General features: G+C 39.4%; 1 protein-coding gene across 1 annotated transcript in view; it reads right to left on the minus strand.

Moving 5' to 3' along the window:
• Positions 1-1119: 1119 nt before the first annotated feature.
• The window catches only part of PEA15 (proliferation and apoptosis adaptor protein 15), a 43265-nt gene continuing 32347 nt past the window's right edge, over positions 1120-12037 (minus strand). Inside the window, exons 3-4 of the mRNA XM_072114841.1 lie at positions 11468-11623; positions 1120-10293 (exon numbers count right to left, since the gene is read on the minus strand). Coding sequence (XP_071970942.1) covers positions 10229-10293; positions 11468-11623 — 221 coding nt within the window. The 3' untranslated portion in view covers positions 1120-10228. The remainder of the gene's footprint in view (positions 10294-11467; positions 11624-12037) is intronic.

Here is a 12037-nt window from a genome sequence, read left to right on the forward strand (position 1 = left end):
CTATATACTACAGGGAGCTGGCAGGTTATATACTGAAGGGGCTGGCTAGCTATACACCTCAGGGGGCTGGTAGGGTATATACTTCAGGGAACTGGCAGGCCATATACTACTGGGGACTGGCAGGCTATATACTACAGGGGGGGCTGTAGGCTATATACTAGGGGGGCTGGCTGGCTATATACTATAGGGGCTGCCAGGCTATATACTATAGGGGCTGCCAGGCTATATATTACAGGAGGCTGGCTGGTGATATATAAAGGGGCTGGCTGGCTATATACTACAGGGGGCTGCAGGCTATATACAACAGGGACTGCAGGCTATATACTTCAGTGTCCTTCTGCTATACTATATTGGACCATCACCTCGGACCAACTCCTAACCCTGGACCTCTAGCATCTGCTGGATCTACACCGGACCCCAGGTTGGGCTCTTATATGCATCAAACCAAGTGTTAATAAGGTGAGCATATCATCTGCTAAATACTCCATCCAGATTGGTTTAAACGTTATCACCCGAGGCGCCGTCCCCTACGTGCCTTTTTTCTCCTATTTTCTTTTCTACTTCAGGGGGCTGGCAGGCTATATACTACAGGGGGTTGGCTGGCTATATACTACAGGGGGCTGCAGGATATATACTAGCGGACTGGCAGGCTATATACTACAAGGGGCTGGCAATCTATATACTGCAGGGGTCTGGCAGTCTATATACTACAGGTGGCTGGATATATACTACAAGGGACTGGCAGGCTATATACTACAGGGGGCTGGCAAGCTATATACTACAGGGGCTGACAGGCTATATACTACAGGGGACTTGCAGGCTATATACTACAGGGGACTTGCAGGCTATATACTACAGGGGACTGGCAGGCTATATACTACAGGAGGCTGGCTGTTTACTACTGGGGGCTTGCTGGTTGTATGCTGGGGAGGCTGAGACAAATGCATTTCCCACCCTCGGGTTATACTCGAGTCAATAGGTTTTTCCATTTTTTTTGTGTTAAAATTAGGAGTCTCGGCTTATACTTGAGTATACACAGTACTATTTAATTCCTTGAGCAAGTTACTTGTCCATTGAACCCATAAAATAGATTACATGACTCAGTAACACAAACCACAATTCAATACAATGAACTTTTATTAGCACAATTATTTTTGTCACTTTTTTTTTTGTTTGTTTTTTTTTTAACTTTTACAATTTCAATAGAATGCTAAAGCCAAGCTCGGGATTTATTCACTTTCAATAATCTTTCTAACAATTATGCATTTTCTTAAAATTTTACACTTTTTTTTTCTTAAATTTTTTTTTTCTTAACTTTTTATATAACAAAGTTTTAGCAAACAAGGGACTTATGATGGAAGGTGGTTCCAAGTGGTCAGTGCAATTTGCTGTTACAACTTCTAGATTCACATTATTTTGATGTCCTCCCCCCCCCCCCCATTTAAATATATCTTTACATTTTTGCTGTCATTGTGAAAGAACGATGACTCCATGTCCATGGAAGTTTTAAAAAAAAAATCCCCCCCCCCCCACTTATAAATCACTTTTATATTTAGTTAGAATAATTGGTGAAAATAAATTTTTAAAAATCTTAATTTTCTGAATTTGAATATCTAATACCGTTCATAGTTTTGGCACATCTCCATGTATTAAATATATTTTTTGTAAAAAAAAAAAAATTTACTTAAAATTTTGGAGCCACTTTCTATCTCTCTCACTATGACAGCAGTCTAAAAAATATATATATTTTTAAAATAGATTGTGATTTTTTTTTTCCTCCATTTTTATAAAATATATATTTTTTTGTTCGTGTTCTTCTCCTCGACAATAACGGATCGTGGATTTAATATTTCGGGAATATAGAAAAACCAAAAACTGAATTCTTTCATCTCAAGTCCTGTTGCTTTGCAATAAATTAACACTAAACAGCGAGAGGAACACTTAGAATATTCCATATACATATATTTATAATATATATGTACACACAGTTAACACGGTCTGAGCGGTGGATGCTGGGAAAAGAGCAAACTAAAAAAACTCATTTGACAATATTAAGACCAAACATTTTTCCAAAAAATTTTAATTATTTTTTTTTTTAAATATACCAACGCAAAAAAGGGAGGAAATCGTTAAAACGTTGCGTGAGATTTTTAACTTTTATGTTAAGGTCAATATTAATTTTTTTTTTTCTAATATGGCTTTTTCCATAGGCAGCAACCATATCGTGAACGGAAAAATATCATGGACATGGCTGTTAACTTTTTTAACTTAGTTTTTTTTTCGTCGTTAATTCCCAAAAAGTTTCAGGTAATGAAGGACACTTGTACGATATATATATATAAAATATATGCTTTAGCTATATCCTTTCCATGCACTGATTGTACGTTCCGATGTGTGCCGTATTTCCGGTAGATATTCACTCCCACTATTTTATGTTTTTTTTACTTATTTAGTTGATACATGGCATATTTTTTGTGTGTGTATATATATATCTCCCTTTTGGGGCCATTGAAACTCTGAAACTTGTTCCGTAGGTGGCTGAACAGATCATAGAATTTTGGTCGGTATTGTCTAGTTTGTGTCGGTGAGGCTCACAACATACAGCATACTACAGCATTCTAAAGCATACTACAGCATACTACTAGAAAGAACAACATGTTAAGCACAATTTTAACCTGGGCCACCGTTAGGGTCCATTGAGAGTACATTGAGTGGTACGTCCATCTGGTTAAGGCTACATTCCCACGATGTATGCCACAGTACGGCGGGTATGCATTGCCGTCGGGGAGAGGAGGAGGGGATGAGCACCGCTCACCCCGCCCCTCTCCATAGTAATACATGGCGGAATTCGCAGTTTTCTGGTGAAAGATAGGTCATGTCCTATCTTTCTCCCGGCTATGGAACGTAGGGCCACTCCCGTAGGGCACCGTGCGCCCATTGCCGTGTATGGGGGATGTATATACGCCGTATATAAGTCCCCCATACATTTGTGTGAATGTAGCCTAAGGGTGCTTAAAATTTGACAAACCGATGGTGAGATGGACAGGTTTCCCGCTGTTACACTAAGGAATGAGTCCACAAACACCAGAAACGGGCCTTGTTATCTGGTTCACATTGTCCATACTGTTTATTTCCTAGTTACCCAACTGCAAATTAATTTTATGACTTAAATTGTATTAGTCTGTGGGAGAGTGGAAGGAGAGTGGTAGTCTAAAAAGACTGAAAACGGTACTGTTGTTCGAGAGTTGTATCGAACATTGTGGTCCAACCCCCTTTTCGTCAATTTTCAGGACTATTGTCTATTTTTTCACTTCGTCTTCACATAAGTGCACTAACCTGACCTGCGTGGATGGTTTTCATTCCTTCATCCCAATCTAAAATCCCCTTCGTTAAGCCTTGATTATACCGTGCTGAAGGACAGAGTTTAGCATGATTTCATGACCTTGAATTGTCAACTGATATGATTGCGAAAGCCTCTTCCATACCTGCTTAAGACTTTGCAATGTCATCTGATAACATGATGAAGTATAGAATATTGATGTTTATGTGTTAAAGCATTTTATTTAATCCTTTCCCAGAAGACCATTTTTTTACCAAAGAATATTTTTGATAAATTTTAAATAGAATAATTGCAATATTATCCCGGATGAGCCCCCAATATTTCATGCTCGTATGATGAAATGGGTAGTAAAGTGTAAAGATGCTTTCCTTTTCTGGGTTTCACATCATATAAGGTTTTGGGCAAACCATAGAAGTTAAGTGATCCCATCATACCACTCTAGAAAATCAAAAACAGTCTGCAGTCTATGGTTTGGAAGGCACAGTAATAAGTGGTGGGTAGGCAAATTTTACAAAAATATATATTTGTTTATGGCAATTTTGGCTTTTTAGACTTTACAGCATACTGTATTGTTGTGTGATGTGTTATGATGGTAACATTATACAATTATCCAAAACATCATGTTAAATTTTTGCCTAGGAATGGACAATTTGGAGTCTTGAATGAAAGTGATGGCTACTTAACTCATTTACTTGTGATCATTCAATAGGTTTACAGGTGTGTCCTTCCCTACCTTTTCTTGTAGGCTACATGAACAGAAACGTAGCAGAAATAAAAATGCTGCATTTGCTTAGTCTATGTGTTGGCAGCATTTACTGGGCTAGATCCTAGTCAGCTGACCTTAAAGGAAATCTACCACCAGGGTCAATGAATGTAAACCAAGTACACTGACATACTGGTGTGTGCCTCCTCTAACATGATCCACTCTTCTTTTAGCTTCTTATGCCCTGGTTTTCCAAAGAAAAAGCTTTACAAATTATGCAAATGACCCTGAGGGGCTCCATAGCACCTCAGGCTCATTTGCATAATTTTTAAAGCTTTTTTTGGGAAAAATAAGGGCATAAGAAGCTAAAAGAAGAGTGAAACCTGGCAGAGGAAGCACACACCAGTATGTCAGTGTACTTGGATTACAATCATTGATCCTGGTGGTAGATTTCCTTTAAATGACTTACTGAGTTAAGTTTAGACAGGGAACAGGGCGATAACTCTTGCCACCACCCAGATTGAGTTTAAAGTTGTGAACTCGATTTTTAAAAGTTCCTTTTGGCCTGACTTAGAATGTTTCAGATTTCTAACTTTAAAATTTGGGTATGCTCAAAGAAATTTGCCTAAAGGTAAGGACGGACACATACGTATATGAGTATTTGAGTACAGGATGGGTCCAAAACAAAATCCTCAAAATCTAGTCTGGGTGAGTTTGATGTTTTTGTCTGGCTTACACATTAAAGGCATTTTTATCTTCGATATACAGAAAAAAATTTCAAAAATATTTGACTGAATTTTCTCGCCTTCCTCACGAATGTCATAGTCAATAAGCCAACAATAATATTTCCCATATTTCCCAATAAATAGTCTGCAAAATTTTCATCATGGCTTCTTGTTCTAGGTAGTTTATGTTGGTAGGGGAAGATGTTCCCTTTGTTCATGAGGGTATAGTACATCTTTTGTAGAGGAGGGGGCTCAACACCGAAAAATGTATCAACAAACACGGCACAAAGCAACAACAACATACGCTCCCTCCCAGCAGTGTGAAAGAATCGGTGATCTTCTCGCCCTTGGCAAAATTGAGTGATAACAGAAAACAATACGAGTGGGTGATTGGTTCCCGAATGAACAATAATAAAAAAAAAATTCTTACTGTTTCACAGCGTTCGGCCGCATGCGACTGTCAACGTGGCAGCCAAAGAAACCGCTATCATTATAATCAGTGATACTTGTGTGGATAAGAGCTTCCCATTGACTCAGGGAAGAGGGGGATGTTGTTACAATACTCGGAACTCTGCACTGAAAAGAATATAATCAGGGGATATTATCGATGCTGCAACATGGAGAATAATTGGAGGACCTACCTAAAAACACAAAAAATATATATTTTGAGTTGTCTGTCCCCTCTTTACCTCTCAATCTACTATTCTAATAAATTCTAATATCGGTTGGTCTTCTACCTGGGGTCTTTCCATATCATAGGATTAAGGAGTCTGACTACCCCTTTAAAAAGTACCCAAACTTTGTATTGTCCCACTGATTTCGGCACAGTTGGAATTTTTTGCTGTCCCCCTCACAGTTCCTAAGCAGTCAGTGCTTTGCACTTCGGTACCCAGTATTAAGGTTTCTCTATCGTCAGATTACTGGTGGTAGGGTGTCCGAATTAGGCTGCTCGTTCCGTCTAAATATTAACTTTGTAAAAGACGGGCTCTTCTGTCGGGGAACTAGGAGAGAGCACACACCCCCCTCTCTCCAGGGCCCGGCTCTGACGTCACCGGCTGGATCCTAATTTCCCGGCCGGGAGCGTGAGGAGGCTTGCAGAGAGGAGCGTGCATAAATTAAAAACAGGGGAAGCCAAGAGGCGCTCGGGTGCCGTCAGCCTGAGCGCCACCAGCTGTTTTACAAAGTTGATATTTCGTTATGCCAGAAAACTTTTAAAAAACAGTCCCCCCATCCCCTAGACCAAACGAGAAGTCTAATTAGGACACTCTACACCAGTAATCTTTAAGGTTTCTCTACCGTCAGATGGGTGGTTCTTAAAGCTTGGCACCGCCCAACTGGCAATAAAGATCCTGAAGTGCTAAAACTAATGGCACTAATTATACTGGAGCAAAAAATTCTGACTGCATCGGAATGAGTGGAGCGGCACCTATTAACGGTTGCTAAGAAGTTGAAGTTTCCCTTAAATATTTCTAAAAGTTTCAAGGACCACAAGCTGCACCGAAATATGGACAACAGAAGCCAACTATACATTCCGATTAAATTTACTAAGCATTTGATTTTGGGGTGGTAGCATCAGTTACATTTTTGTTGTTCCTAATCCGCCCCTGGCAGCCGCAGTTATGTGTCACAGCAGAACCAAAAAAATACATTTGAACAATTTTTGTAAAATCTTAGAATTTTTTGGACTCATGTCACTGCCGCTCCAGCAGTTCGATGACATTTTAACTAGTTGGAAGTAATTAAGTAATTGTTCTCGTTAATGTGTTGCGGTCCCTCGAGGCTCGTGACGGGTGTGGCTTTCGTTATATTCCATTTGCTAATTTTCTTTTCTTTCATTTCTAACATTTCTTTGACATTTTCACTTTCTCCTGGAAATATCATTGGGTTTCATCTGTCACCGCTTCCTCGGCTTCTGTCGTTGACGTTACATTTGGTCTAGGATCACTCTGGATCGGATACAATTTTCACTTGTCCTGGCCTGTTACTCACTCCCCGTCCTCTCCTCCCTCTTATTGACCGTAATCACCCAGAATCCATCTTGTAGGACGCAAGGAATGTGACTTCTCTCCCTTCTCAACTTTTGGGAAATCTCCCTGATCTGTTTTCCATCTGTTTGCTGGAAATAGCAGTAATCTGCCTTCCAGAACATCATGGAACAATGTTTTTCCCTTAAGGTTTTCTGCGGCAGGATGTTGTTTAGACTTATTGGGTTCTTCTACGACTACCTCAGACTGACAAATCTGACCTATCGGTCAGGGGTTGCCAAGACATTATGGTGGTTGTTGTTCACACAGATGCAGCTCCGGAATGTGAAACTCGAGAACCAAAATCCAATAATTTGGGGCGTAAATCACTTTTTACAGATAATCTCAGGTAGTTTACCTTGGCCCGAGTTGGCTGAGTTGACTTATGGGGAGGAATTTCCAGGATGAATTCCTGCAGCTTCAGGGTTAACTCAGAAAAGCTGATCAGAATGTTTGTGTTGTGATGTAACATTTGGAGTACAAGAATCTGGCCGATATACGGGAGCTTCATTCCTGTGCAGAATATTCTACATTCCTGGACTCGTTAAGGGGCAGTGAAGGACTTTCTCGTGCCATGAATATGTCTCCCTACTAAATGTTGATACATGAATCCATATTATGAGACTTTCCTTGGAAATTCCCAGCATGTCCAGACCAGGTCGATAAGTGGCTGCCAACTGTCAACCAATTATTGGGGGTTTGTCCGGGAGAAAAAAAACACCATGAATGGGAAGATTCAAGAAGAACTTGTCGCCACCTGGGACCAAACCCTTTCGACTACCCAGAATGAGTTAACTTGTTTAAGGAAAAGTCAGACCCAGTGATTCCGACTAGGGGTCCAAGACACACCCATTTGGCACGGCTCCTGGGAGCTGGCGCAGTGCAGCTGTGTGTCTCACTCCAATTTCAATCTCCATTATGTGTTATTGTTCAGCCAGCTGCAGCCACCACTGTCTGGTTGGATATTATTACAGCCTTCTCTATATTCTTTGTATTAAAGGAGGAAATCAGATTTTATTTTTTCAAGTCTCATCCGCATTTGCCAAGAATTTTTTTCTCCAACAGTAATCCACGTGCGCTGCTTCGTGCTGTCATATCCTTCCTGCTTCATATATCAGGACATTTTTAACTCCTATCGTGCCAGTCTGATTTTTTTTTACTGAATATGAAAAAATATTTATGCAAATTTTGAAAAAAAAACTAAACTTCAAGACCTAACAAAATAAATTTATTTTTTCAGCTTGATTCAGATTTTTCTTCAATTTATATATTTGCACATCCTTTTTGTTTCGTCACATGACTAATTCAGAACATTCCAAACAAAGTAAATTTATTTTCACATAGAAGGCCCTAGAAATATAAACTCTTGTAAATCTACATGGCTTATTAGGGTATGGGTGAGTAAAGTTGCTGACAAAAAAAGGTTTTAGCACTGCTGGAGCCTGTAATATATATATATATATATATATATATTTATATATATATATATTGGGTGGGCACTTCCTGGTTGTGACATCAGCTCACTCCACTGAAGCCAGAACAGGACAGCATGTTTGTAATTGGTCAAACTGAAGCATGTGATGAGTCACATGCTTGTGACATCACTGAAAGTCCTTTGCATCACACTAAGTACTTTCAAATGATGCAGGACAGCTTGTTTGTAATTGACCGACCTGAAGCATGTGATGAGTCACATGCTTGTGACATCATTACAAGCCCTACAGCCCCCATCAACAAGCCTCCTGTTGTCTCTCGCTTTGCTTTACAGTTTCCCATGGTTACCAGGTAGCATGGCAAATAGAGATTTGCCTGGAGGGGCAAGGTACAACCTCTGCTAGCTGCTAAACACCTGCAGATAACTAATTAGATTAAATTAGGGAATTGTTTATTTTTGCTCAATGCAGAGTTTGGCAAAAGTTTTTATATTTTACAGTTGTCCTTTAAAGACTCACTTTGGGTAGGTACTACTGTCCTAATAATAACAATATTCCAAATCCAAGCATGAGTTGTTGTGTTGTAATATTCTGCAGACTCCAAACCAATGCTTTCAAATATGGAACCACTTGTTGACTCTCAAATAATGTTTCTATTACATATTATTTATATATAATCTGCTATTCCATAGCCAACCCATGGTCAAAAGTGGAAATTTTTCTCAAAAAATAATAAGAAAAAAAAAGTTCTATTCCCATACATCCCCTTTAAAACTGCCATGTCGACTCATCCTATTATCTTTACCTCTGACCTCACCTACTACCTACTGTACATATTCTTCCTTCTCTATCTTTTAGCCTTTACCTATATCTATATTCATCACTTTCATTTTATTTCTACCCATTTTGCTATTTCTCAAAACCTCTAAAGGAACGCAAACTTTTCCGGTGAATTTTTTTCTATATTTTCTTTTTACCAATATGTAATAATTGTTGCCATACACTAGGGGCACTATTGTTGTTTTATTGTTATTTTTTGGTTCTGTATAGTTGGGCTCCACATTTTTTAGGTATTGTTGGCTTCTGTTGACCATCTTCCGTATTTTGTATCCCTTTGGCTTGGGATCCAATACTGTGTAAGTTCCATGAGCAAAATCTTTCTATGACGATGTCTACAACATGACAATTAAAATTCGGATTTTGTTGGCTTTGGCTGCATTGTTCTCCACTTTACTGTCCAACTCCAATGCTGCCGCTAAAAAAATAATATATTACACTATATGACCATAAAATTATGAACTCAAAGGTGGTGACTTATATTCGATACACTGGAATGTTCAAAGGAGACCAATCACCATTTCCTTTAAGAAAGTGCACCAGTAACAAGAGGTGGCCATTTTAAGACTGGTCGGAACCAATGGAGGCCTAAGAGAAGTTACTGTGTCCTACCGGCCACACATCAGCCCTCATCTTCAAAATGGCTGCCTACGAGGGTACTAGACATGGATACACGGTAATACATAAAGACACAGCACACTATCACACTCTCCTGACCGCACTGCAACTTTTTTCTTTGTTTCCACGAAGGTCGTTGCCAACCAGTTCGAAACGACGAGGGATAAAAATATACAAGGGCCTCATTTCCATTTGCATAGAAATCTCCAAACCACAAAAAAAAATGAAATATAAACCGTATTTAGCCACATTATCCCACGTGGATATATATATATATATAATATAATATATAAAATAAAAATGCTTCTACTTAAACACACGCTTACGAAACGCATCGTAGGACAGACTGCAGGTCACGGAGCACACACAACGGGATTAGGACTCTTGTTAGTGGTCATCGGTGGGTGCAGATTTTCCTTTCGCTCCCCGTCCCCCTCCCCAATCTCGACTCCTGTGGTGGAGACCAGGGAGGTTTAAGGTAAACAAGAGGGGTAGAACAACAGAGACCAAATAGGATTGAGTCTTCTCTATTCCATCTCTCGTGTTCTTCAGGCTTTCTTTGGTGGTGGGGCCAATTTAATGATTTCTTCTTCTGACGGCTGCCTTATTATATCTGGAAGAAAAAGCAAGTTATCTTTAAGTTGCTATATGTAAATATATAGAGAGTTTTGGAGAACCCTAATCTTTTTTGGACCCTAATCCTACCACCAGACTCGTCATCAATTAAACTGTAAGACATTGTCCACTTATAGTGGACTCTTCTTAATATATGGAAAGTTTTGAGGAACCCTAATCTTTGTTGGACCTTCTGGTAATGGTCACCATCATCCTACCACCAGCCTCATCATCGATGAAACTGTCAGACATTGTCCACTTATAGTGGACTCTTCTTAATATATGGAAAGTTTTGAGGAACCCTAATCTTTGTTGGACCTTCTGGTAATGGTCACCATCATCCTACCACCAGACTCATCATCGATGAAACTCTAAGACATTGTCCACTTATAGTGGACTCTTCTTAATATATGGAAAGTTTTGAGGAACCCTAATCTTTGTTGGACCTTCTGGTAATGGTCACCATCATCCTACCACCAGACTCGTCATCGATTAAACTGTAAGACATTGTCCACTTATAGTGGACTCTTCTAAATATATGGAGAGTTTTGAGGAACCCTAATCTTTGTTGGACCTTCTGGTAATGGTCACCATCATTCTACCACCAGACTCGTCATCAATTAAACTGTAAGACATTGTCCACTTATAGTGGACTCTTCTTAATATATGGAAAGTTTTGAGGAACCCTAATCTTTGTTGGACCTTCTGGTAATGGTCACCATCATCCTACCACCAGACTCATCATCGATGAAACACTGTCCACTTATAGTGGACTCTTTTGACTGGTCCAATGCTGTAGACCAAATTCATGCAATGTTTCTATTGACTCTATGACCTAGTCATATAGGTCCAATCTTAGCCTTATTCCAAAAACTTTATGTTAATAAATACAGTTACAGATCGGCAGGTGCATGATCCACCAGCCATAGAAAACCCTAATCTTTCTTGGACCTCCTGGCTACGATCTTCTTCCTCCTACCACTAAGACTGACCTTCAATGGCACCATGGGAAGGTGGCCACCTACAGTGGACTGATTCTTTTTGCATTATCCGATGTAAAGGTCATCTCGGTCAAAGCAACACATTTTTTTAAAGCTCTTGTATTAAACTTTTTGCGATCCAAAATCTATACACCGGGCCGAGGGCTATAATCCAATTTTATGATAAAATACCTTTGTATTTTTTAGCACTAGGGATCCTAGTAAGTTTTGTGTCAAGTTCTTCTTCTGCTGAAATTTTCAAAACTCTGGTCCGGTAGTCGATGACCATGGTGAGAAGGTCTGGGCGTCGAGAGATCTCAAAAATGTGTTCGATGTATGAAAGATTATCTGCAAAATGAAAAAAACAAAACAATAAGTTTTCATAATATCTGAATGAAGTCATGTAGACACGTGGTGGCTATATTATTCTTAAAGCGGAGATGGCGCTCAATCTTCTGACACATGTGTAAACCTCTATTGAATGTCTGTGTCGCTGCGTAGGATGGGACTGGAAAAGGGGACAGATTAGGCTTGAAAATAACAAAAAAAAATTTGCCAAATTTTTTTAAAAATACAGAATTCTGCATACCACTATGATAGACCTGTTGGAGTAGAAGCCCTCGTTGATCTGCCATTTGGTGCATTAATTATCAGTACTTTACCTCTTTAAGATTCTCTAACGGTTGTTCAGGATCAAAAATAGATTTATTCCAAAAACAGACAAAATTGGTCACAGTTTGTCCGAGGTTTTGCAGTTCAGCC

This window comes from Engystomops pustulosus, chromosome 7 (genome assembly GCF_040894005.1).
Source record: "Engystomops pustulosus chromosome 7, aEngPut4.maternal, whole genome shotgun sequence".
Classification (NCBI taxonomy): Eukaryota; Metazoa; Chordata; class Amphibia; order Anura; family Leptodactylidae; genus Engystomops; species Engystomops pustulosus.